Source organism: Oncorhynchus masou, chromosome 20 (genome assembly GCF_036934945.1).
Source record: "Oncorhynchus masou masou isolate Uvic2021 chromosome 20, UVic_Omas_1.1, whole genome shotgun sequence".
NCBI lineage: Eukaryota > Metazoa > Chordata > Actinopteri > Salmoniformes > Salmonidae > Oncorhynchus > Oncorhynchus masou.
The window spans coordinates 10686247-10712294 of NC_088231.1; the positions used below are offsets into that span (position 1 = coordinate 10686247).

Below are 26048 nucleotides of genomic sequence, written 5' to 3' on the forward strand. Positions count from 1 at the left end.
CCAGGTCGCAGTTGCAAATGAGAACTTGTTCTCATCTAGCCTACCTGGTTAAATAAAGGTGAAATAAAAAATCAATAAAAAAAAACACCAGCTCTGTCAGGAGTAATGGGCAAAAATTCACCCAATTTATTGTGGGAAGCTTGTGGAAGGCTACCCGAAACGTTTGACCCAAGTTAAACAATTTAAAGGCAATGCTACCAAATACTAATTGAGTGTATGTAAACTTCTGACCCACTGGGAATGTGATGAAAGAAATAAAAGCTGAAATAAAATCACTCTCGCTACTATTATTCTGACATTTCACATTCTTAAAATAAAGTGGTGAGCCTAACTGACATAAGACAGGGCATTTTTACTAGGATTAAATGTCAGGAATTGTGAAAAACTGAGTTTAAATGTATTTGGCTGAGGCGTATGTAAATTTCCGACTTCAAGTGTACACACACACACACACACACACATTTCCTGAGCTTTCTTATATATCCTAGATATAGGACAGACACTTCAAAACCTTATTTCTTATTATTCATTTTTGCTGACTCATTTGCCATGTATGAATGTGTTATTCAATGCGTTTCTATGGGCTATAGTAGTAAAGGACAAATTCAATATTTTTTCCATCCCCCAAAAATAATCCAACACGCAACCTTTTGGGTTGCAAGAAGTTTGCGTTTTACGCCCACCCTGACGAAACACCCTCCTTTCGTTTTTTGACTTTTTGTTGTAACCTAACTTATGTAACCATACGAAACCATACCAAACGTAACACGTCATACTAATTTGAGTGACCTGGATTTACTTTAACTATTTTATGTGTAGTCTATGAGACCAGTCTGGAGATTGGTATAATTTAAAAGCTTACAAACATGGTCGTCAAACTATTTTATAATTCCTTGAAAAAAACATTTTTTTATAAAAATTGTTATTTTCTTAAAATCTTTAACGTCAATTATCTAAAATGCGTATAAACAGATTTTTTTCTTTCATATTCGCATTTGCTGCTTACACTCTTTTACATCATCTGAGGTTGTGTTTTGCCCACCATCGGTTGAATATAGGGTGGGTTTCATGTCAATCATATCCATAGAAGATAGATTTAGTAGTTGCAGCAGAGAAATATTAGGGTGTGAGAGATTTTAGTGCAGAACATCTACAGGGAGTTTTTTAGAGAAGAGGTTCCATCCTCCCAGTCTAACGGCCTGGTGTTGTTACGTTCTGACCATAGTTCGTGTTTTCTTTGTTTTAGTGTTGGTCAGGACGTGAGCTGAGTGGGCATTCTATGTTGTGTGTCTAGTTTTCCCGTTTCCTGTTTGGCCTGATATGGTTCTCAATCAGAGGCAGGTGTTAGTCATTGTCTCTGATTGGGAACCATATTTAGGTAGCCTGTTTTGTGTTGGGTTTTGTGGGTGGTTGTCTTCTGTCTTTGTGTGTCTGCACCAGACAGAACTGTTTTGTCCCCCACATTTGTTATTTTGTAGTGTTCACATTTATCGTCTTTATTAAACATGATGAACACTAACCACGCTGCGTTTTGGTCCTCTCCCTCGTCCACAGAAGAAAGCTGTTACAGGTGTAGGATCTCTTAGGGCCAAAGTAGTGGGATGGGGTGGTGGGTTTTTGGGGATAGTGTGTAGGTGCCGGATTTGATCATGGTGTAATATTCCCCCTTTTTTTGGGACCAAAATGTGCAAACAGCAATCTGACCTGGAAAAACAGCAATACGCAACACAGCATCTAGTCTGCCGGAAATTCACAAAGAAGAAGAAGAAACAGAAAAGACGGTTCACTATTAACACTGGGGCCCCACAAGGGTGCGTTCTGAGCCCTCTCCTGTACTCCCTATTCACCCACGACTGCGTGGCCACGCACGCCTCCAACTCAATCATCAAGTTTGCGGACGACACAACAGTGGTAGGCTTGATTACCAACAACGACGAGACGGCCTACAGTGAGGAGGTGAGGGCCCTCGGAGTGTGGTGTCAGGAAAATAACCTCACACTCAACGTCAACAAAACTAAGATGATTGTGGACTTCAGGAAACAGCAGAGGGAACACCCCCCTATCCACATTGATGGAACAGTAGTGGAGAGGGTAGTAAGTTTTAAGTTCCTCGGCATACACATCACAGACAAACTGAATTGGTCCACCCACACAAACAGCATCGTGAAGACGGCGCAGCAGCGCCTCTTCAACCTCAGGAGGCTGAAGAAATTCGGCTTGTCACCAAAAGCACTCACAAACTTCTACAGATGCACAACCGACAGCATCCTGGCAGGCTGTATCACCGCCTGGTACGACAACTGCTCCGCCCACAACCGTAAGGCTCTCCAGAGGGTAGTGAGGTCTGCACAACGCATCACCGGGGGCAAACTACCTGCCCTCCAGGACACCTACACCACCCGATGTTACAGGAAGGCCATTAAGATAATCAAGGACAACAACCACCCGAGCCACTGCCTGTTCACCCCGCTATCATCCAGAAGGCGAGGTCAGTACAGGTGCATCAATGCTGGGACCGAGAGACTGAAAAACAGCTTCTATCTCAAGGCCATCAGACTGTTAAAAAGCAACCACTAACGTTGAGTGGCTGCTGCCAACACACTGACTCAACTCCAGCCACTTTAATAATGGGAATTAATGGGAAATTCTGTAAAATATATCACTAGCCACTTTAAACAATGCTACCTAATATAATGTTTACATACCCTAGATTATTCATCTCATATGTACACGTATATACTGTACTCTATATCATCTACTGCATCTTTATGTAATACGTGTATCACTAGCCACTTTAACTATGCCACTTTGTTTACATACTCATCTCATATGTATATACTGTACTCGATACCATCTACTGTATCTTGCCTATGCTACTCTGTACCATCACTCATTCATATATCTTTATGTACATATTCTTTATCCCCTTACACTTGTGTGTATAAGGCAGTAGTTTTGGCATTGTTAGTTAGATTACTTGTTGGTTATTACTGCATTGTCTGAACTAGAAGCACAAGCATTTCGCTACACTTGCATTAACATCTGCTAACCATGTGTATGTGACAAATAAAATTTGATTTGATTTGACTATTACCAAAGATTATGGATATACTGAAAAGATACATGTCTCGCCGCTCTAACAATGGGAGTAGTTGTTCACAAAGCGGCACAGCAGTCTGTCTTGCTCCCGTCTATACTTTCTTTGAATTGGTGGATACAGCTCATTATTGCATTTAGGGATGCCGGCCGATATTAGCTAAAAATACCAACATCGGCCCGATGTCTAGTTTAACGGCGATGTGCAAAGCCGATGTCAAAGCTGACGTGCATACCTATATAACATAGGTAGATTACATTATGACCGCACAAAAAATATAGAGCTACACATCATTCCTAACCTAGCCCACAATGTATGCTGTGTGGATCGAGCAGTCATTTGAAAGAGTAAGAAAATCTCTCCCTATCCCAGTCTGCTGTCCCCTCATGCTTCAAGATGGCCACCATTGTTCCTGTACCCAAGAAGGCAAAGGTAGCTGAACTAAATGACTTTCGCTCTGTAGCACTCACTTCTGTCTTCATGAAGTGCTTTGAGAGACTAGTCAAGGATCATATCACCTCTACCTTACCTGACATCCAAGACCCACTTCAATTTGCTTACCGCCCCAATAAGTCCAGAAACAATGCAATCGCCATCACACTGCCCTATCCCATCTGGACAAGAGGAATACCTATGTAAGAATGCTGTTCATTGACTATAGCTCAGCAGTCAACACCATAGTACCTCCAAGCTCATCAGTAAGCTTGAGGCCCTGGGTCTCAACTAGAGGTCGACCGATTATTCGGAATGACCAATTAATTAGGGCCGATTTCATATTTTCATAACAATCGGTAATCAGTTGCATATAATCGATGCGGTGCCTGTTAATTTATCATTGAATCACAGCCTACTTCACCAAATGGGTGATTGAACAAGCATATTCGCTAAAAAAGCACTGTCGTTGCACCAATGTGTACCTAACCATAAACATCAACGCCTTTCTTAAAATCAATACACAAGTATATATTTCTAAACCTGCATATTTAGTTAATATTGCCTGCTAACATGAATTTCTTTTAACTAGGGAAATTGTGTCACTTCTCATGCGTTCTGTGCAACAGAGTCATGCAGCATTTTGGGCCACCTGGCTCATTGCGAACTGTGTGAAGACAATTTCTTCCTAACAAAGACAGCCAACTTCGCCAAACGGGGAATGATTTTACAAAAGCTCATTTGCAAAAAAAGCACAATCGTTGCAGGAATGTACCTAACCATAAACATCAATGCCCTTCTTAAAATCAATACACAGAAGTATATATTTTTTAAACCTGCATATTTAGTTTAAAGAAATTCATGTTATCAGGCAAAATTAAACTAGGGAAATTGTGTCACTTCTCTTGCGTTCATTGCACACAGAGTCAGTGTATATGCAACAGTTTGGGCCGCCTGGCTCGTTGCGAACTAATTTTCCAGAATTGACGTAATTATGACATAACATTGAAGGTTGTGCAATGTAACAGCAATATTTAGACTTATGGATGCCACCAGTTAGATAAAATACGGAACGGTTCCATATTTTACTAAAAGAATAAACGTTTTGTTTTCGAAATTATAGTTTCTGGATTTTACCATATTAATGACCTAAGGCTCGTATTTCTGTGTGTTCTTATGTTATAATTAAGACTATGATTTGATAGAGCAGTCTGACTGAGCGGTGGTAGGCAGCAGCAGGCTCGTAAGCATTCATTCAGACAGCACTTTCCTGCGTTTGCCAGCAGCTCTTCTCAATGCTTCAAGAATTGCACTGTTTATGACTTCAAGCCTATCAACTCCAAAGATTAGGCTGGCAATACTAAAGTACCTATTAGAACATCTAATAGTCAAAGGTATATGAAATACAAATGGTATAACTACAACCTAAAACTATAATAACTACAACCTAAAACTACTTACCTGGGAATATTGAAGACTCATGTTAAAAGGAACCACCAGCTTTCACATGTTCTCATGTTCTGAGCAAGAAACTTAAACATTAGCTTTTTTACATGGCACATATTGCACTTTTAATTTCTTCAACACTTTGTTTTTGCATTATTTAAACCAAATTGAACATGTTTCATTATTTATTTGAGACTAAATAGATTTTATTGATGTATTATATTAAGTTAAAATAAAAGTGTTCATTGTTCATTCAGTATTGTTGTAATTGTCATTAATACAAATATATATATATAAAAATTGTCTTATTAATCGGTCTGGGCTTTTTTTTGGTCCTCCAATAATCGGTATTGGCGTTGAAAAAATCATAATCGGTCGACCTCTAGTCTCAACCCCGCCCGGTGCATTTGGGTCCTGGATTTCCTGACGGGCCGCCTCCAGGTGGTGAAGGTAGGAAATAACATCTCCACTTCGCTAATCCTCAACACTGGGGCCCCACAAGGTTGCATGCTCAGCCACCCTCCTGTACTCCCTGTTCACCCATAATTGCGTGGCCATGCACGCCTCCAACTCAATCATCAGGTTTGCAGACAACACAACAGTAGTAGGCTTGATTACCAACAACAACGAGACAGCCTACAGGGAGGAGGACGAAGGCTCTCGGAGTGTGGTGTCAGGAAAATAACCTCTCACTCAATGTCAACAAAACAAAGGAGATGATCGTGGACTTCAGGAAACAGTAGAGGGAGCACCCCTCTATCCACATAGATGGGTCAGCAGTGGAGAAGGTGGAAAGTTGCTTGTCGTACACATCACAGACAAACTGAAAGGGTCCACCCACACATACAGTGTGGTGAAGGAGGTGCAATAGCGCCTCTTCAACCTCAGGAGGCTGAAGAAATATGGCTTGTCACCTAAAACCCTCACAAACTTTTAAAGATGCACAATTGAGAGCATCCTGTCAGGCTATATCACCACCTGATATGGCAACTGCACAGCCCACAACCGCAGGGCTCTACGGAGGGTGGTGCAGTCTGCACAACGCATCACCGGGGGCAAACTACCTGCCCTCCAGGACACCAACAGCACCCGATGTCACAGGAAGGCCAAAAAGATCATCGAGGACAACAACCACCCGGGCCACTGCCTGTTCACCCCACTACCATCCAGAAGGTGAGGTCAGTGCAGGTGCATCAAAGCTGGGACCGAGAGACTGAAAAACAGCCATCGCTAGCAGAGAGGCTGCTGCCTACATACAGACTTTAAATCATTGGCCACTTTAAAAAATGGAACACTAGTCACTTTAATAATGCCACTTTAATAATGTTTACATATCTTGCATTACTCATCTCATATGTATATACTGTACTCTATACTATATATTGCATCCTAGCAGCCTATGCCACTGACATTGCTCATCTATACATTTATATATTCTTATTTCAGTGGTTAGAGCGTTGGTCTAGTAACCGAAAGGTTGCAAGATCGAATCACCGAGCTGACAAGGTAAAAATCTGTAGTTCTGCCCCTGAACAAGGCAGTTAACCCATTGTTCCTAGGCCATCATTGAAAAAAAGAATTTGTTCTTAACTGACTTGCCTAGTTAAATAAAGGTAAAATAAATAAAACATATTTATTTTACATAGATTTGTGTATATTAGGTATTTGTTGTGGAATTGTTAGATATTGCTGCACTGTCGGAACTGGAAGCACCAGTATTTCGCGACTCCCGCAATAACATCTGCTAACCATGTGTATGTGACCAATAAAATGTGATTTGATATAACCGTTTTTTTCCTCAGAGTTGCCGGGACATCTTATATCAGTACACTCGTAGCAACTGAAGCATTACGAAACCCACAACAATTTGTTTACCAAATTCGACACTCTCATTGGCCTAACAAAAACTCATTGCTTGGTTGGCGAAATGACGAAAAAAACGCCACCTGCTGGGAGGAGACAGATTTTCTGCAGAGTTGGGCATGTTTCTTCCTCTTTCTCTCTGGTATTAGAAATTGTGACGAAAGTGGTTTCTCTGACGGAAAATCACACGAAGAAGAACGGAAGTGAACAGTGACCAAGAACAATTTCCACAATAGCGTGTTTATTGTTGTTATGTAGACGTTTATGAACACCTTGGTACTCAAAATATGACTAATTTAACTACCCAGTATCACATACTTACCCAATGTAGTGTTTAATTCTCATTGCAGACAGGATTTGGTTGATAGATTGTATCTAGGTAACGCTAGCTAGCTGCTAACAATGGCTAACTGTATGGTTTTTCACTCTCAAATAGCCTCCATTATGGAGGTGCTAGCGAATACAGCCGTGGCAGACATCTGTAAACTCGTAGACGACGACTATGCAGTGTTTCGTTTGGAAATAACTCAAAGCCAGAAAGAAAACAGGACATTACGCAGGAAACTACAGCTATTGGAACAGAAGGTGACACGGGAGCGCACAGAGAGGACAATGCGAGACCGCGTCCTCGCCAGTCGTCCCAGTAGTGTCAAGATCCTCGACCGATACAGAGGAATGGCCAGAGGTACATTTTGCACAAGGCTGGGGCTGTCGCCCTGTTCCCGTCTGCACATGTGTTCAGATGTATATTACCCAGAATTGTGTCTTGGTCAGTTTTTGGATAGAATGCAATAATTCCCCTGATTGCTTACTTAGATATCTTGCACAAAGACACTATTTCCCGGAAGGCCGAGGCTGTGCAGCCTGTCACCGTTCATATATAGCTAGTGCCTTTCGCCCCGTCCCCTCTGCACATGTGTTAAGATGTGTTACCCAGAATTCGGTCATGGTCAGTTTTTGAATAGTAATGCAATAATTCCTCTGATTACTTATCTTGTGCAAAGACAACATATTCAAACCAGATTATTGATTTACTGCATTTTCTATTATTTCCTCAATGAAAACTATATGGTGCATGAAACAATCAAATGATCTATCAGTAAGTTATAAGGTGTTACCTTACATCCTTGCCAATTCTAGACATTGTCAATTGGGTACAATATACAATTGAGCATTGACAGTAGCTAATCTAACGACCTTTTTTCCTCCCAATTAAATCTCTGTTGAAGGAAATCTCACTGGAGGCTACAGGAGCTTTGTGAAGCCAGCGGGAGACAATACATGGAGAGATGACCAACCAATCACTGTTGATGAGGGGAGTGGAACCTCAACCCAGCACGTTATCGTGATAGAGGTTAGTGTAATATTTTTACATCAAAATTACAGTACATCAAATGTGGCCAATTTATTTCAGAAAGGTTCCCCTAAGCTATTTACTTGTTTACATGTACAGTACCAGTCAAAAGTTTGGACACACCTACTCATTCAAGGGTTTTTCTTAATTTTACTATTTTATACATTGTAGAATAATAGTGAACACATCAAACTATGAAATTACACATATGTAATCATGTGGTAACCAAAAAAGTGTTAAACAAATCAAAATATATTTATATTTGAGATTCTTCAAAGTAGCCACCCTTTGCCTTGATGGCAGCTTTGCACACGCTTTGCATTCTCTCAACCAGCTTCACCTGGAATGCTTTTCTTGAAGGAGTTCCCACATATGCTGAGCACTTGTTGGATGCTTTTCCTTCACTCTGCGGTCCAACTCATCCTAATCCATCTCAATTGGGTTGAGGTTGTGGAGGCCAGATCATCTGATGCAGCACCCCATCACTCTCCTTCTTGTTCAAATAGCCATTCAACAGCCTGGAGGTGTGTTGGGTCATTGTCCTGTTGAAAAACAAATGATAGTCCCACTAAGCGAAAACCAGGTGGGATGGCGTATCGCTGCAGAATCCTGTGGTAGCCATGCTGGTGAAGTGTGCCTTGAATTCTAAATAAATCACAGACAGTGTCACCAGCAAAGTACCCCCAAACCATCACACCTCCTCCATGTTTCACGGGAACCACACATGCGGAGATCATCCGTTCACCTACTCTGCGTCTCACAAAGATACGGCGGTTGGAACCAAAAATCTCACATTTGAACTCAGACCAAAGGGCAGATTTCCACCAGTCTAATGTCCATTGCTCATGTTTCTTGGCCCAAGCAAGTTTCTTCTTCTTATTGGTGTCCTTTAGTAGTGGTTTCTTTGCAGCAATTCGACCATGAAGGCCTGATACACGCAGTCTCCTCTGAACAGTTGATGTTGAGATGTGTCTGTTACTTGAACTCTGTGAAGCATTTATTTGGGCTGCAATTTCTGAGGCTGGTAACTCTAATGAACTTATCCTCTGCAGCAGAAATACGTGTTTTTCCTATCCTGTGGTGGTCCTCATGAGAGCCAGTTTCATCATAGCACTTGATGGTTTTTGCAACTGCACTTGAAGAAACTTTGTTATTGAAATGTTCCATATTGACTGACCTTCATGTCTTAAAGTAATGATGGACTGTCGTTTCTCTTTGCCTATTTGAGCTGTTCTTACCATAATATGGACTTGGTCATTTACCAAAAAGGTCTATCTTCTGTATACTACCCCTACCTTACCAAAACACAACTGATTGGCTCAAACACATTAAGAAGGAAAGAAATTCCACAAATTAACTTTTTACAAGGCACATCTGTTAATTTAAATGCATTTCAGGTGACTACCTCATGAAACTGGTTGAGAGAATGCCAAGAGTGTGCGAAGCCATCAAGGCAAAGGGTGGCTACTGAAGAATCTCAAATATTAAATATATTTTGAATTGTTTAACACTTTTTTTGGTTACAACATGATTCCATGTGTTATTTCAAAGTTTTGATGTCTTCACTATTATTCTACAATGTATAAAATAGTAAAAATAAAGAAAAACCTTTGAATGAGTAGGTGTGTCCAAAATTTTGACTGGTACTGTACATCCTTATTTCTCTGCCATAGGGGAGCTTGTGAGACTTCCCTATGACATTGTTATCCAATTCAACTCATGTACCTGCAATAACCTCCTCTCTTCTTCTGTCAGTCTGCAGATACAGGGGTTGCAGGTCCTGGGGTCAAGCAGGAGAGAACTGAAGGAGAGGACACAAGACACAGCAGAGACATCCAGATTGGATTGACTGGAGCGCCCCCTGTGTCCAGGGAGGACCCCGCCACCTCGCCTCAGCCCAGGACCCAACACAGCATCACGGAGGTCAGTGGAACGCCGAACACCGTCCTCAAGTCAGAGACAGACACCGAGACTTTAACTGTAACACACAGGCTCTTACCCACAGGATCTGACCACAGATCAGAATCAGAGAGACTGGAGCTGCAGCCACTAGGCTGTCCTCCTGCTTCCAGCTCAGAGTACTTACCAGTATTTCACCAGAGCCAGAGGACGGTTCATTCCTGTGGAGATGGTGACGCATTAGACACTGGTGTTGATGATCTGCCTTGTTCTTACGCTACAGAGATGGACCCTGGCAACATATCCTTGGGTTTAGAGACACAGACTCATCTGTTTAGAGAGGACTGGAACCAGTACAGTAGTAGTGTATACTCTGAAGGGTGCCTAGATAAGAAACGAGAGGTTATAGTGGTAGACGAGGTGAAAGTGGAGGGTGACGCTCCTCCCACATGGAATGCAGATGGTCACCTAGGAGACAGACACTCACAGGGTAGAGATTTCTTAGATTACAGAGAAAGCTTGGACACAAATATAAATGTTGTCACCCACTCCCCTTTACACGCATTCAGGGATCGTGTCCCAGTGTCCACGTCGATGGCACCTTCCGATTCACACGGCAGTGTCGTTTTCGATCAAGTGTTGAACTCAAATGACCAAAGAGCCATGGCTCGTGGAGGGGGAGCAACATCCGGCATTAGTAAAGAGAAACGGTTCCTCTGCATGTTCTGTAACAAAGGCTTCAGCTGCCCCCAGAAAGTGGAAATCCACCAGAGGGTCCACACAGGGGAGAAACCCTACAGCTGTACCCAGTGTCATATGTGCTTTTCCCAGGCTTGTCACCTAAAGAGGCACCAGAGGGTCCACACAGGGGAGAAACCCTACAGCTGCCCCCATTGTGAGAAGAGGTTCTCCCGTCAGGACCAGCTGAAGATGCACCTGAAGGTCCACACGGGAGAGAGGCCATTTGCATGTACGCACTGCAGGAAGAGGTTCTCAGAGAGGAGCAACCTCAGGATACACCAGCAGAAAAACCATTCCACTATGTAACATAGGAAGTACCCATTCCACTCTTTAGCGTCTGATGTTTAGATCAAACCCAGCATTAAAGACAGATTAATTTTCAGTGTTATCAGCAGAAAGGATCCACAGATGCATTTAGAATAACGAGAGTAACAGATTTCAATGTTGAATATTTGTGGGTAGAATATTGCATCCAGATATGATATTGTGTGATATATAAGTCTAAAAATTGAAAAGAAGTGCTTGAGGTTGACCTCTGTAGGAGATGAAAAATTGAAAAGAAACCGGGAGTACATATGCTTTGAATTTAAATGCAAACAGATTCTAGGTTGGTTGATGTCATAAATATTAAGAACTAAAAGGCGATGGAAAAGTGGAGAGGAACTGGCACGACTGTCTGAATGAGTTGCCAGCATCACAAAACGTTTTTGGAAAATGAATATGTTACTTTTGTAAGTATTGGCCTAGACCAGGGCTATTCAACTCTTACCCAACGAGGTCCAGAACCTGCTGGTTTTCTGTTCTACCTGATAATTAATTGTACCAGGTCTAAAATCAGTCCATGAGTAGAGGGGAACAATAAATGGAGCAGAACTGGCTTCGACTTCCAGAGTTGAGTTTGAGGGGCCAAGACTATATTGCAACATAAGGATGAATTAAGGTGTATTACAGATTTAATATTATTTTACTTGGGATGAGAGGTTGAATTCGTCTGATGACACCAATACTTCTCGCAATTTTATTTCAGACAAATGAAATGGGATTTTCCCAGTTAATTCTTTTTGTCAATGAGAACACCTTGGAATTTGGTAATTTTAACACAGGGTAGTAAAGGAAATGTATTATTTTTTCGGGCAATAAAATGCATGTGATAGCTTGACATTTTTTTTAGGGACAACTTATTTGATTCAAACCAGTTGTCAACATCATTTAATTACAAATAAAGTTTTGCGATACTAATCATTGAACGAAAATGCCATGGAAAATGTTATTGGGCTTTTGAGCAGCAGTTTCATTTACAACATCCGACCAGTAGATATCAAAACATTTTTCTGTAAATATAGCAATGTGTTTGTGATCAAACTTACTGAAACAAATTCTATTGAACTGCTTTGAGAGCTGGTACAAACGAGTTAAAATAACGGGAAATTAAGAGACCAGAGACCAAATACCCCCGATTTAAAATAAATGAGTAAATATGTTGTCAGATTGCTACTTGTAGCAGTGATTCTTAAGTATAGTAATGGCAAGATATAGTATCAAGAAAGTTATTGATCTGTCGCAGAGAATTTTCCTGCTGCATCAGGAAATTCAAATGAGCCTGGTGAATCCCTGAAAATAATCAGTTCTCTTTCTCTCCATGCAGGGGCAGTCAAGCCATTGGGATCAGCGCTTGCTATAAAAAATATTCTCGCTCACTCAAACGCTAGGCCCTATTACTGCAAAATTCAAATGTACAAAAATGTATCTGAAATGCAGCAGCCATACACATCAACAATTGTCATTTTACATAGCTTAATAACACAAGATGGATATTGGTCTTCACTAGGCCACTACATACAAGTGTATCTTAAGGTTACGAATGAACTGTCAAAATATAATTCAATCGTGGTCTTGCGGTTAGGGCTGCTGCCTTCAATACTGTTTTTGGCAGGGGTTCGATTCCGGCCAACTCATTTCTGGCACAAATAATCAAGTCAATCAGGGGGATTGAGTTAAGTTACACATTTCAAATATGGACAGTCTAGGGAAATTTTACCCCTGATCTTGATAAGAAATTACCATACCAGACACCTTTGGATAACATAAAAAGGAAACAAAATAATAACAATAGCCTACGCTACACCAGTGTTGGGTAAATTGCCACAGTAGATTTGCTGTGGTAAACAAGGAAATCCTTTTTTCTGTTGTACGGAATGCGGAGAGCTAGGTCTTTCCGATGACAACACCAACCAGAGGGCGAACATATCTAGAAAGTTGCAAGTGTAACCTGATCTCTCACGGGAGCAACCAACGTCTTAGACCGTTTAGACTCTTTGACCGAGGGCAGGCACTAGTTACAATATGCCATTTGGTTATATTCCAATAAGCTACATTCTGTAGGCTACCCGTAAAAGGCGCTGCATGGTCAATCCGACATCTGCATTGGCCGTGTAGCATTTACGGTGATACTGCTTCGGCAGGAGTCAGGGAATTCATACATCTTGTGCTTCGCAGAGCTATTGTGAAGGAACTTGTCAGGGAAGTGAGTTTGTTTATACAGGACCTCCTGCCCCCCAACCTACCATCAGCCAATCATGTCAATGCGGAGCTATACGGAGTCCTCTGCATTGTTACAAAATTGGGAGGCGAGAGGCGATGTGGTACGGAGCTCAATTTGGCCTCTGCATGCTTCCATAGGCGCCGCAATTACTTCACACCTTCCATACGGAGCCTCCGACCACATTTTTGCATCAAGCATAAATGGGCTTTTAGCCTATCCATTGTCACATTATGAAAGGTGTGAAAACAGATTATAGGCTATTGTTTGTGTCCCTGGCTGAGTTGATGAGCTGATTTGGGCCATCAGTTGATTGACAGATGTAGGCCTACTGTAGAACGATATATTTTCCTCGTGTTGATGTTCGCCTAGTTTTATAATTAGGCTGTGTATTGTCTTTGGTGTGGATTGAAAGCCTGTATTGTGTAGCCTTAATATTTCATTTTGTAATGCTGTCAAGATGTTTGAGCCTATCCCAGATGATTTTGTTGAGCTGAGACACTTTTCTCAGAATCGTAAATTATCAGACAATTTGTTTTACTTCTGGAAAACATTGAAATAAATGCAATTCACTTGTGGCCCTAATGTAGGCTCAGGCTTGCCACTAGATCACCCTGCACTGGGCGCAAATTCATGAGGCTCGGGGCCGGAGCACGCTGCTTAGACCTCTGCACTACTGCAGGTTACAATGCTCGAGCAATTACTTAAATCACTTATTCTACCCACACTATAGAATAATAATTAGAAATTCTCAAAAACATGTAATTTCAATTATTCATGCCTCTGTTCCAAATTTCCCCACTGTGTCCCTTACAGCCTGTTTTTTTCCTCAGTGAGTACTGGCGGCTAGCTGTTGTTCCACAGGAAGCTTATCTCTAACCCAAACACCAGATGGCTGCCTCTAATTTAATATCAGTCCTAATGCTCAATCCCTCTGTTCGTAATGTGACCTTCAATTACTAAGATATTGCATTATTAGAGTGCTATCTGAAAGCCCATTACCATTCACTTTGTTCCTTCACACTTATTAAATGTCTATTTTAAGATTCATATGTAATGCTTTGGAGGGATCAATATGTATTAACTGGGCTGGCACTCTATCGGTCCCCTGTATATTGCATGCTCTGTCCATATATAAGTCTCTACCTAGCATTTTTTAACGGTTGATTAGGTGAATACAGAACATCATTGGTTCTATTTAACAAGGTATGGGGTTTATTTCAAAATGTATTACCAGGGTGGAAGAAAGTGGTTATACTTTTATTGGTTAGGGGTAAGTCAAATCCTATACAATGCTTTAACCCTATTTTTCTCAAATGCTCCATCAAGGGACCACTCTGAACATTTCTCAGAATACTTTTTACACCACTTATGTACGTCTAATTGTGGATTAGCAGGTTCTATATATATTTGTTCTATTGTTTACTTCATCAGATCTCTAGTAACCCATTATACATATGTTACATCACAAATTCATCCTATACACCGGTGTTCTATTTATACAGGGGTTTAAATATTCACTCTAGTCTTCTATTTAACAGCATATTCAGGAATAATACTATTTTCTTTCATATCTACATACAGAATCCCTATATAATGTTACAGACCTGAACTCAGCTCACACAGAACTGGTTGGCATATTCATTATTTTCCTTATATAACTGAGGTATTCACATCCACAACACTCCATGTGCATCTTCAACAATTCTAAATGCCTACAATAACACCTTGTGCTATTATCAGTGGTTCTCAGACCACATTGACTTTTCTATCATTACATCCTATGTATCTTCAACGGTTCTCTTGCCGCTATTTCCTATACACTAGTAGTCCCAGACTACGATTGGCGGTGGTGGATGGAATGACTAGATTGAGCCCCTACTTTATTACCCCATGTGCATCTTCAATGATTCCCTTGTCGTTACTTCCTATGCACAATATGTATCTCCTACTCTGCCTTCTGAAAGTATTCAGACCCCTTGACTTTTTCCACATTTTGTTAGGTTACAGCCTTATTCTAAAATTGATTAAACAGTTTTCCCCTCAATCTACCCACAATAGCCCATAATGACAAAGCAAAAACAGGTTTTTAGAAATTTTTGCTAATTTATTAAAAATACAAAACTGAAATATCACATTTACATAACTATTCAGACCCTCGTCCTTAAGCCACTCCTGCATTGTATTGGCTTTGAGCTTAGGGTCGTTGTCCTATTGGAAGGTGAACCTTTGCCCCATAGGTCCTGAGTGCTCTGGAGCAGGTTTTCATCAAGGATCTCTCTGTACTGCTCTGTTCATCTTTGCCTCGATCCTGAATAGTCTCTCAGTCCCTGACACTGAAAACATCCTGATGCTGCTGCCACCACTGTAGGGATGGTGCCAGGTTTCCTCCAGATGTGACGCTTGGCATTCAAGAGTTCAATCTTGGTTTCATCAGACCAGAGAATCTTGTTTCTCATGGTCAGAGTCCTTAGGTGCCTTTTGGGAAACTCAGAGCGGGCTGTCATGTGCCTTTTACTGAGGAGTGGCTTCCGTCTGGCCACTCTACCTGTCAGAGTGACCATCGGGTTCTTGGTCACCCCCCGTTATTGCTCAGTTTGGTCGGGCAGCCAGCTCTAGGAAGAGTCTTGTGGACCTTCAATGCTGCAGAAATGGTTTGGTACCCTTCCCCAGATCTGTGCCGACACAATCCGGTCTTGGAGCTCCACGGAAAATTCCTTCAACCTCATGGCTTGTTCTTTTGCTCTGACATGCACTGTCAACAACCTTTATATAGACAGGTGTGTGCCTTTCCAAATCATGTCCGATCAATTTAACTTACCACAGGTGGACTCCAATCAAGTTGTAGAAACATCTCAAGGATGCTCAATGGAAACAGGATGCATCTGTGCTCATAGCAAAGGGTCTGAATACTTACGTAAATTAGGTATCTGTTGTATTACAAATATTTTGCAAAAAGAATCTTAAAGCCAGTTTACATTTTGTCAATATGGGGTCTTGTGTGTAGATTGCTGAGGATTTTTAAAATTTAATCCATTTTAGAAAGGCTGTAACGTAACAAAATGTGGAAAAAGTCAAGGGATCTGAATACTTTCCGAAGGCACTGTATATTTAATAACACCACGTGTCATTGTTAGTGGCTGCAGACCACGTATACACTTCAATAAATGTCTACAGACAGCTGTCAGCGGGGCTTCCATGGTACTGTTACGCCCTCGCTCTAGTCTTCTATAAGACTATGGGTACCTTTTTATGCATTATTCACCTTAATTGTATTGGTTTTATAATAAATAAATAATAATTTAAGATTGACTTACTGAAATAATTTGCCGTCCCTCAATTGTTTGCAGTTGATGTGTCTCCTACTGGGCAGTTAACAGTAAGGGTCTGGTCTGGGCGGGTCTCGTCATCTTTTGGATAGATGGGAATTTCCCTCAATGCGCCACCGGTTTTCCTCGCAGACCCCCAACTGGAAAGCTCCGCAGGTAGAATCAATCATCCAGTTCGTGATGCCAAATTGTTGTGGAAATTCTTACACGGGGAGACTCAAAGTCAATCTTAAATTAATCATTGTTTATTATCAGCGTGCTGGAGAGGTTCCAACCCAATGCATCAAGTCCACATGTCAATCTACTGGGGCAGTCCCGTTAGTTCTTATATACAGACAAGTTATATTTGCATGATTTAGCTTATTCATCATTCATATTTAATTAATCAGTAATGTTTGCATGTGACAGACCAATACCTCAAGAGGCTTCTCTCTAAGCTGTGTCCTTGAAATGGAGATATCCCTTTCTCTAAACAAGGTTCTGGGCTGCCAAATTGCAGATCGTGATCATGAGGATTCGTTCAATCAGTCACTTGCATGAATACAGAAATAGGTTTTTACAAAAACACAAACGTAAACATTTCCATCACACACATTCAATACCGCCTTGCACACATCTAGCTGACCTAAGGTGTAATCATTAGTCCAACAGTTCCAAACGAGAGTTTCTATTGGACAAAGCCAGGTATGTTAATCCCCATTTTGGTCCGTTTGCTTCTGTTTAAGAAACGTTTTGTATTTCAACAGAATTGACGGAATGAATACACCCCTGATCACACAAACAATTCACTTTCATAGCTACATACAAACAGCTTGTTGTATTCCTTCTCGCATGTATGCGCTCTCCTCCTCTCACCTTTCCCTTTGCTTGTGGACTTCAATGCACAACACATTGTGCATTGCTGTCTGTTACCAGACGAAAAAGCATTTCCAAGCAAAACATTCATATCATAACGGCTACACATAGCCTACATCGTTGTCAACATAGCTAATAGAACTAATGTATTAGTAAACCCGCTACAATCATGCAGTACAGTCACTGGAGCCCCCCGGTGGCAATAAATTAATAAAACCAAAAGCTTACCTTGACTTGGAAGAGTTCCAGTGTTGGATAGTCATAGCTAGCTAACATAGCATCCCTCTGTTTGAGCCGGGTGTTTGAGTAGGCTAAACTAGCTAGCTGCATTTGATAGATATGAAAACAGTGAAAGTTTTGCTCTATTGCTCCTCCATTTTGGAAGAAATTAATTTGTTAAACTTTACCTATTGTCTTTGAGTCAACTCCTCACCACATTTAATGCACTGCAGCGCTAGCTAGCTGTAGCTTATGCTTTCAGTACATTCTCTAATCCTTTGATTGGGTATAAAACATGTCAGTTCATGCTGCAAGAGCTCTGATAGGTTGGGGGATGTCCTCCGGGAGTTGTCATAATTTTGCTGTGTAAGTCTATGGAAGGGGGTAAGAACCATGAGCCTCCTAGGTTTTGTATTGAAATCAATGTACCCAGAGGAAGACGGAAACTAGCTGTCCTCCGGCTACACCATGGTACTTACCTTAGAGTGCTGTTGAGGCTACTGTCAACCTTCATTGCAAAACAGTGTGTTTTAATCAATTATTTGGTATTGTGAATATATTTTATAGTTTTATCTAAAAAGGACAACTTTTTAAATGTTTAACTATTTTTATTAAATTCACTGAGGAGGATGGTCCTTCCTTTCCTCCTCTGAGGAGCCTCCACTTATGAATACAGATGATACATAGGCGCATCATTTTAAATGATTTCGTTTTAAGATAAAAAAGTCAAATGAATTAAAGGAATAGATCAGTGGGCTACAGCCATGTCGCCTGCAGTAGGCCTACTGGGCGGAGGGGGTGAAACACCAGCTGGTCGTACTTCAGGTATGTGTTGTTGCTTCTCTTTTGCTGTTCAATGAAAGCGGGTCGTTTCTTTTGAGGCGTACCTTTCGGAGAAGTCTTCATTGATTAAGAACTGAGCTCTTTGGCCTTGCACACCAGTGGTGGATTTGGTTTTGAAATGAGAATGCATACGCAGATACAAACCCCATGCCCACTGTAATATATGGTGGTGGATCTTTTGTTATGGGGCTGTTTTGCTTCCACTGGTCCTGGGGCCCTGGTTAAGGTCAAAGGCATCATGAACTTTACTCAGTACCAGGACATTTTAGCCAAAAACCTGGTTGCCTCTGCAAGGAAGGAAGCTGATACTTGGCCTCAAGTGGATCTTCCAGCAAGATAACCACAAGCACACATCAAAATCCACAAATAAATGGTAAATTGAAACTAATCCTATTGAAAACCTGTTTTTGAATTGAAGAGGGCAGTCCATAAGCATAGACAAAGGATACCAATGATCTGGAAAGATTCTTTATGGAGCAATGGTCTAAGATCCATCCTCCTAATGTATTCTACAATTTTATAAAACATTTTATAAAAAGGCTCAGTGCTATAATCTTCGCACGGTGAGGTGTTGAAAACAGGAGTGTCAATCATTTTGCCCCCTATCTTTTTGTGAAAATCTTTCTCTGAGCAATTGTATTAGTTAAAAATATCATACATTTAAAAAAATACAATTGCATACAATATAGCTCAGTATTTGAATTATGTATTTTATTCAGTCATTTTTGCACTACTGTTTACTTGGTGTATCTACCTCACATCTCGCTGAGTCTACCTTTTAAAGAAGGGGTGAGGGGAGTTCCTTACTAATTAGTGACCTTATTTCATCCATCAAGTACAAGGGAGAAGCGAAAACCCGCAGACACTCGGCCCTCCATGGAATGAGTTTGACACGTGCTTTAAAGGGACAGTTCACAAAATGACATTGGTTTCCTTACCCTGTAAGCAGTCTATGGACAAGGTTTGACATCAGTCCATGCTTTGGTTTAGTTTCCCTGGCACTGTTTCCAAATGCTAACATTTTAGCATTTGTAGCAAAAAATCCCATTCAAGTCATGGTACCGACATTTTTTTGCATGGATTGCCGTCGTACCTTGCCCATAGACTGCTTACAGGTTAAGGAAACCAATGTGTAATTTGGGTAAACTATCCCTTTAAACCTAACCTATGACCTGACCCATCACCTTATGTATTACTGCCACATAGTGGCAAGAAGTGACAAAAATGGCTGTTAGCCTCCCACGCGCAGGTTACTTTCTGTCCCTAAAACTGACACTAAATAATATAAACAAAATATATTTTTTTATAAAACTTAAAGTAAATAAAAACAAGTAAATCAGATCTGAAAACTAACCTAAACTACATTTCAAACAAAAATCTTAAATCATATAGAAATGAAAAATGAATATAAAAACAACTATGGGCCTCTTGAGAGGTGTAGTGCTACCTATTCCACTACAGATCCTGGTTCGGGTCAAGACTCTGTCGCAGCCGGCCGCAACTGGGAGACCCATGGGGCGGCGCACAATTGGCTCAGCATCATCCGGGTTAAGGGAGGGTTTGGCCGACAGGGATGTTCTTGTCCGATCGCGCACTTGCGACTCCTGTGGCGGGCCGGGCGCAATGTACGCTGACACGGTCACCAGGTGTACCTTGTTTCCTCCGACACATTGGTGCAACTAACTTCCGGGTTAAGTGGGCATTGTTTCAAGAAGCAGTGCGGCTTGGTTGGGTTGTGTTTCGGAGGACGCATGGCTCTCGACATTCGCCTCTCCTGAGTCTGTACGAGAGTTGCAGCGATGGGACAAGACTGTAACTACCAATTGGATACCACAAAATTAGGGAAAAAGGGGGGTATTTAAAAATAATAATAATAATAAATAAAAATAACTATAATAACATTGGTAGAAAATGTTAAAATGGTTTATTTATTTTTAGCTGGGGGGTAGGATTAATTTAAGAGGTAAGGTTTTAATGTTTTTGGAAGATGGGCAGGGACTTTGCTGTTCCACCATTGTGGTGCCAGGACAAATAAGAGCTTTGACTTGGCTGAGCTTGAGCTGACCTACCTGTAGGAGTGGGATGGCCAAGAGACCAGAGTTCACAGAACAGAGTGTAAGGGATGGGGTGTAGGTTTTGAGCATGGAAGAAGTTTGGAACCAACAAGACTCATCCTAGAGCTGGCCGCCTGGCCAAACTGAGCAATCGGGGGAGAAGAACCCGATGGTCACTCTGACAGAGCTCCAGAGTTCCCCTGTGGAGATGGGAGAGCCTTCCAGAAGGACAAACATCAATGCAACACCACCAATCAGGCCTTTATGGTAGAGTGGCCAGACAGAAGCCACTCCTCAGTAAAAGTTACATGACAGCCCGCTTGGAGTTTGCCAAAAGGCACCTAAAGGACTCTCAGACTACGAGAAACAAGATTCTCTGGTCTGATGAAACCAAGACTGAACTCTTTGGCCTGAGTCGCATCTGGCGGAAACCTGGCACCATCCCTACTGTGAAGCATGTTGGTGGCAGCATCATGCTGTGGGGATGTTTTTCAGCAGCCGGGACTGGGAGACTATTTAGGATCGAGGCAACGATGAACTGAGCATAGAGAGATACTTGATGAAAACCTGCTCAGGACCTCAGACTGGGGTGAAGGTTCACCTTCCAACCAGACAACGACCCTAAGCACACAGCAAAGACAACGCAGGAGTGGTTTCGGGACAAGTCTCTGAATGTCCTTGAGTGGCCCGGCCAGAGCCCAGACTTGAACCCGATCAAACATCTCTGGAGAGACCTGAAAATAACTGTGCAACGACCTGGTCTGCAGACAAGAATGGGAGAAACTCCCCAAATACAGGTGTGCCAAGCTTGTAGTGTCATACTCAAGAAGATGCAAGGCTGTAATTGCTGCCAAAGGTACTTCAGCAAAGTACTGAGTAAAGGGTCTGAAAAGTTATGGGAAACATTTTTTTTAATACATTTGCAAAAATGTCTAAACCTGTTTTTGCTTTGTCATTATGGGATATTGTGTGTAGATAGGGTTCCATTTTTTAGAATAAATCTGTAACGTAACAAAATGTGGAAAAAGTCAAGGGGTGTGGATACTTTCCAAATGCACTGTATAGTGTACACACACTGACGAACACGTCAAAATAGTTTAGCCGGGTTTGTATGAGGTTGACTTGATTTTCTAGCTGACTTCACAGCTGACTCATATTTACCCACAACATCATATTTATGTCCACAATGATGAGTTTAACAACAATGAAGTCACTCTAACTACAGTATAGGACTCAAACATAGTGGGGATGGGTAAACACTCCATGTTGAAAGTCTGTTTTATTATCTGTGTGTGTATGTACCTGAGGGAGTGTATGTCTGTGTAATCTGTATTACCTGTCTCTTCCAGGAGGAGGAGGGTCCAGAGGTGCTGCTGGTGAAGGAGGAGGGGTGTGGGGAGGGTCTGGGGAACACTGAGAGGACCATGGTTATGGAGGACAACCAGAGTACACCTCCTCCTGAACCCACAGAGGAACCAGCTGAACAGCACAGGACCACACACAGTATCACTGAGGTGAGCCTACTGTACTACAGTCTGAATGGTATTACGTCGGGCCGTATTCCACTAAGCCTCTCAGTTGGAGTGCTGATCTAGGGTCAGTTTAGCCTTTTAGATCATAATGAATGACTATGTAATCAGGTGGAGGATCTGATCCTCGATCAGAACTTCTACTCTGAGACTCTTTGTGTATAAGGGCACAGGTCTTGATATATTGTCAGGTAGTGTGGGACCATGCCTTTGAATTATCAAACCAAAGAAGGTAAAGTAATCAAATCAACTAACATGTTTGCATAGGATCAAATCAACTAACATGTTTGCATAGGATCAAATCAACTAACATGTTTGCATAGGACTCATAACAATCCTGCATTGCCCAATCAGATGATGCTCCATAGCAGGGTGCTCATATCAGATTTCTTGATCCAACATCCTCTCACTCTGTATCTCTTACAGTCAGTAGACATGGAGGATGGGAAGCCTGATCTGCTGCTGGTCAAAGAGGAGACAATAGAGGATGAACCAGAGAGCATTGATCTGCTGAGTGGACTAAAGCTGGGAGAGCATGGTAAGAGAGAAATAATATGGTCTACATACAGTAATAGATCTTCAATGGGAATAATGATGCACCTGGCTATTATGTCTCCTTAATTTTCTTCATTAATAAAATAAAACTTATGTTTACATACAAAAACACACATTATGTATGAAAATTATTAGGTAATTGACAACTTCAAATGTAGAGTTTTCTCTACATGTTTTTAAAGTATATTTTGTAACCTCTTCCTGCAGGTGGTTGGCTGGATGCTAACAGAGGAGACTGGGCGGCCAGCTTGGATTCCCAGAACGGTGCAGCCAAAGGCTTAAGGGACAACATCACTGAGCATGCCAGCACCAGAGGTGATATAATAGAGGTCAGTGGATGGGACAGTGTACTCAACTCCCGGCTGGGGAACACTGTTAACCACAACCAGAAACTGACAGTCGAACACAAAACAACTGAATTTAGTCTCCATGAAAACATACTGGCTGAGACCAGGGCGAGACGTAGATTTGGACTGCAGGGTCGGGGAGGTGTCCGTATGCGGCTGGAGAGAACAGACACAGACTCCGCTAGTGATGCTCCATCCTGCTCCTATAGTTGTGATTCAGAGACACTGTTGGCACCTCAGGTTAACCCCCTAACAGATGCTGCCTTCAGTCTGCCTTCTATAGGATCTATCAACTGGAACATGGACCATGCGACAACACAGACACTCCCTGGCGCTTGTCCTCCTCACACTCTCCTAATGTTAAACCAGACCTCAGACAATGCCAGTGCCTCAACACTAAATGGCTACACAAGCCCATTAACAAATGACAGTAGTGGAGATGGAATCTGTAAAGCTGGCAGCGCTAAAGAGAAGCGCTTCCCATGTTCATTCTGTGGGAAAGCCTTCAGTTTTCCCAAACAGGTGGAGATCCACCAGAGGATGCACACTGGCGAGAAACCATTCAACTGTACCCAGTGTCAAATGCGCTTTGCCCGGGCTGGCCACCTGAAGAGCCATCAGAGAGTCCACACAGGGGAGAAACCCTTCAGCTGCCCCCAGTGTGGGAAGAGGTTCTCCCACCAGCACCAGCTGAAGAGGCACCTGAAGGTCCACACGGGAGAGAGGCCGTTTGCCTGTACGCACTGCGAGAAGAGGTACTCAGAGAGGAGCTACCTCAGGTTACACCTACAAAAAATGCACACGGCCTGTGTGTAGTTCTATTTGTTTTTTTGTGTGTGTTTTTTTTACGTTTATTTAACTAGAAAGTCAGTTAAGAATACATTCTTATTTACAATGACAGCTTACTGGGGAACTGCCTTGTTCAGGGGCAGAACGACAGGTTTTTACCTTGTCAGCTCGGGGATTCAATCCAGCAACTTTTCGGTTACTGCCCCAACGCTCTAACCACTAGTCTACCTGCTGCACCAAAGTTAGTTTGTTTGTAGTTCATTCTGTTGGTTTTGGATGTAGTAGGGAACTGGATGAGGTGAACTAAGGAAAGAATGAGTATGATGAGGCAGAGTAGATGATATGGTGATAGTTGGTGTGATGGTGTCTGTAAAAATGCTTCCCTGATGAAGTGACAACCTTGTACTGTTTGATGCTGGTGTTTTATAGTGAGATAATGATAGTGCCTTAATTCATGTTTACTTGAAATTAAGTAGTGAAGCTGTGTGTAATGTAATGTTGAACCTTTTCCAAAGTATTCTAAAATTCATTTTATCAAAGCGATGGTACCAGATTTATAGAAAACGTCAAGTGTTACCATAGTGAGAAGTTATTCTACTTGTGATTGCTATTTTGTTTAAATTAAATACTAAATTGACTCTGCTGACTGACTTGGCTATTTTGTATCATTTTTTAATATAAATATGTATACATTTCTTATAATAAACTCCAATGGCTCCATATTGTAAGGTACTTGAATCAGTGTTAGAGTTGGCTTGACTGTGGTTAACGTTTTATAATATAATGTCATGTCTCTGTGTGTACAGCAAAGTTTCTTATATAAAGCTTTATGCTTTTCCGTGCAATATTTGTTTGCAGTCTGTAGTCAATGAAGACCTGCTGATCTGGTGTTACTGGCGGAAGAGACTGGACCTATGAAGCAACTGGTCAGGACCATGGATCAGAAGATGTCGCTCTTCCTTCCTGAGTCAGAACAACGGTCCCAACCGCAAAGGACAGAGACTCCACCACAACCACTACATAGAACACAACCAGTGGACAGGTGGACTGAACAACCTCACTCCTGGTGGTCATCAGAGAGACTGGGGGGTGTCCAGTCAGGGATCCAGTCTGCAGCCCAGACCCTTCTCTTCACAGTCTCAGTGCAGAGATGGAGCAGGGAATGGGGCTGATAGATAGACCCTCCTGTTCCTATGATACAAACACCACAGTATCCATGATTGGCAGAGCAGATCACCCTGGGATTGCGGGAGCACCCCCATCGACAGGACAGCAGTGGATAAGGTGGAAAGTTCCTCGGCGTACACATCACAGACAAACTGAAATGGTACACCCATACAGACAGCATGGTGAAGAAGGCGCAATAGCGCCTCTTCAACCTCAGGGGCTGAAGAAGTTTGGGTTGTCACCTAAAACCCTCACAAGCTTTTACAGATGCACAATTGAAAGCATTCTGTCGGGCTGTATCACCACCTGGTACGGCAACCGCACCGCCCACAACCGCAAGGCTCTCCAGAGGATGATGTGGTCTACACAACGCATCACCAGGGGCAAACTACCTGCCCTCCAGGACACCCACAGCACCTGATGTTTCAGGAAGGCCAAAAAGATGAAGGACAACAACCACCCGAGCAACTGCCTGTTCACCCAGCTACCATCCAGAAGGCGAGGTCAGTACAAGTGCATCAAAGCTGAGACCGAGAGACTGAAAAACAGTTTCTATCTCAAGGCCGTCAGACTGTTAAACAGCCATCACTGACACAGAGAGGGTACTGCCTACATACAGACTAAATCATTGGCCACTTTCATAAATGAATCACTTGACACTTGAATAATGTTTACATATCTTGCATTACTCATCTCATATGTATATACTGTACTTTATACCATCTATTGCATCTTGCCTATGCCGCTTGTGATGGTTAATTTCTATATTATCAAATGAGCAGAGACAAACTTATCACACAAGTCAGAGTTATACTTAAACTGAATCTTTATTAGTGAGAGCTCTGCAACAGCGATGGCTGGTCGACAAACCACCCTCAGATGATTTGTTGAGAGCCACGACACAAAGGCTACTAAATTATTTTATAGCAAAGATCCACACCCTAGTCGACATGACAAACAACAGATGTGTGGAATAAGTCACACAGTGAG

General features: G+C 41.9%; 1 protein-coding gene across 1 annotated transcript; it reads left to right on the forward strand.

Moving 5' to 3' along the window:
* The first annotated feature begins 7014 nt into the window (after window positions 1–7014).
* LOC135506941 (uncharacterized) lies at window positions 7015–24529 on the forward strand. Its single transcript, XM_064926376.1, has 6 exons — window positions 7015–7523; window positions 8068–8192; window positions 9948–10115; window positions 22021–22185; window positions 22627–22738; window positions 22963–24529. The coding sequence occupies exons 1-6, from the start codon at window positions 7241–7243 to the stop codon at window positions 23916–23918; spliced, it is 1809 nt and encodes a 602-aa protein (XP_064782448.1). The 5' UTR covers window positions 7015–7240; the 3' UTR covers window positions 23919–24529.
* The last annotated feature ends 1519 nt before the right edge of the window (window positions 24530–26048 follow it).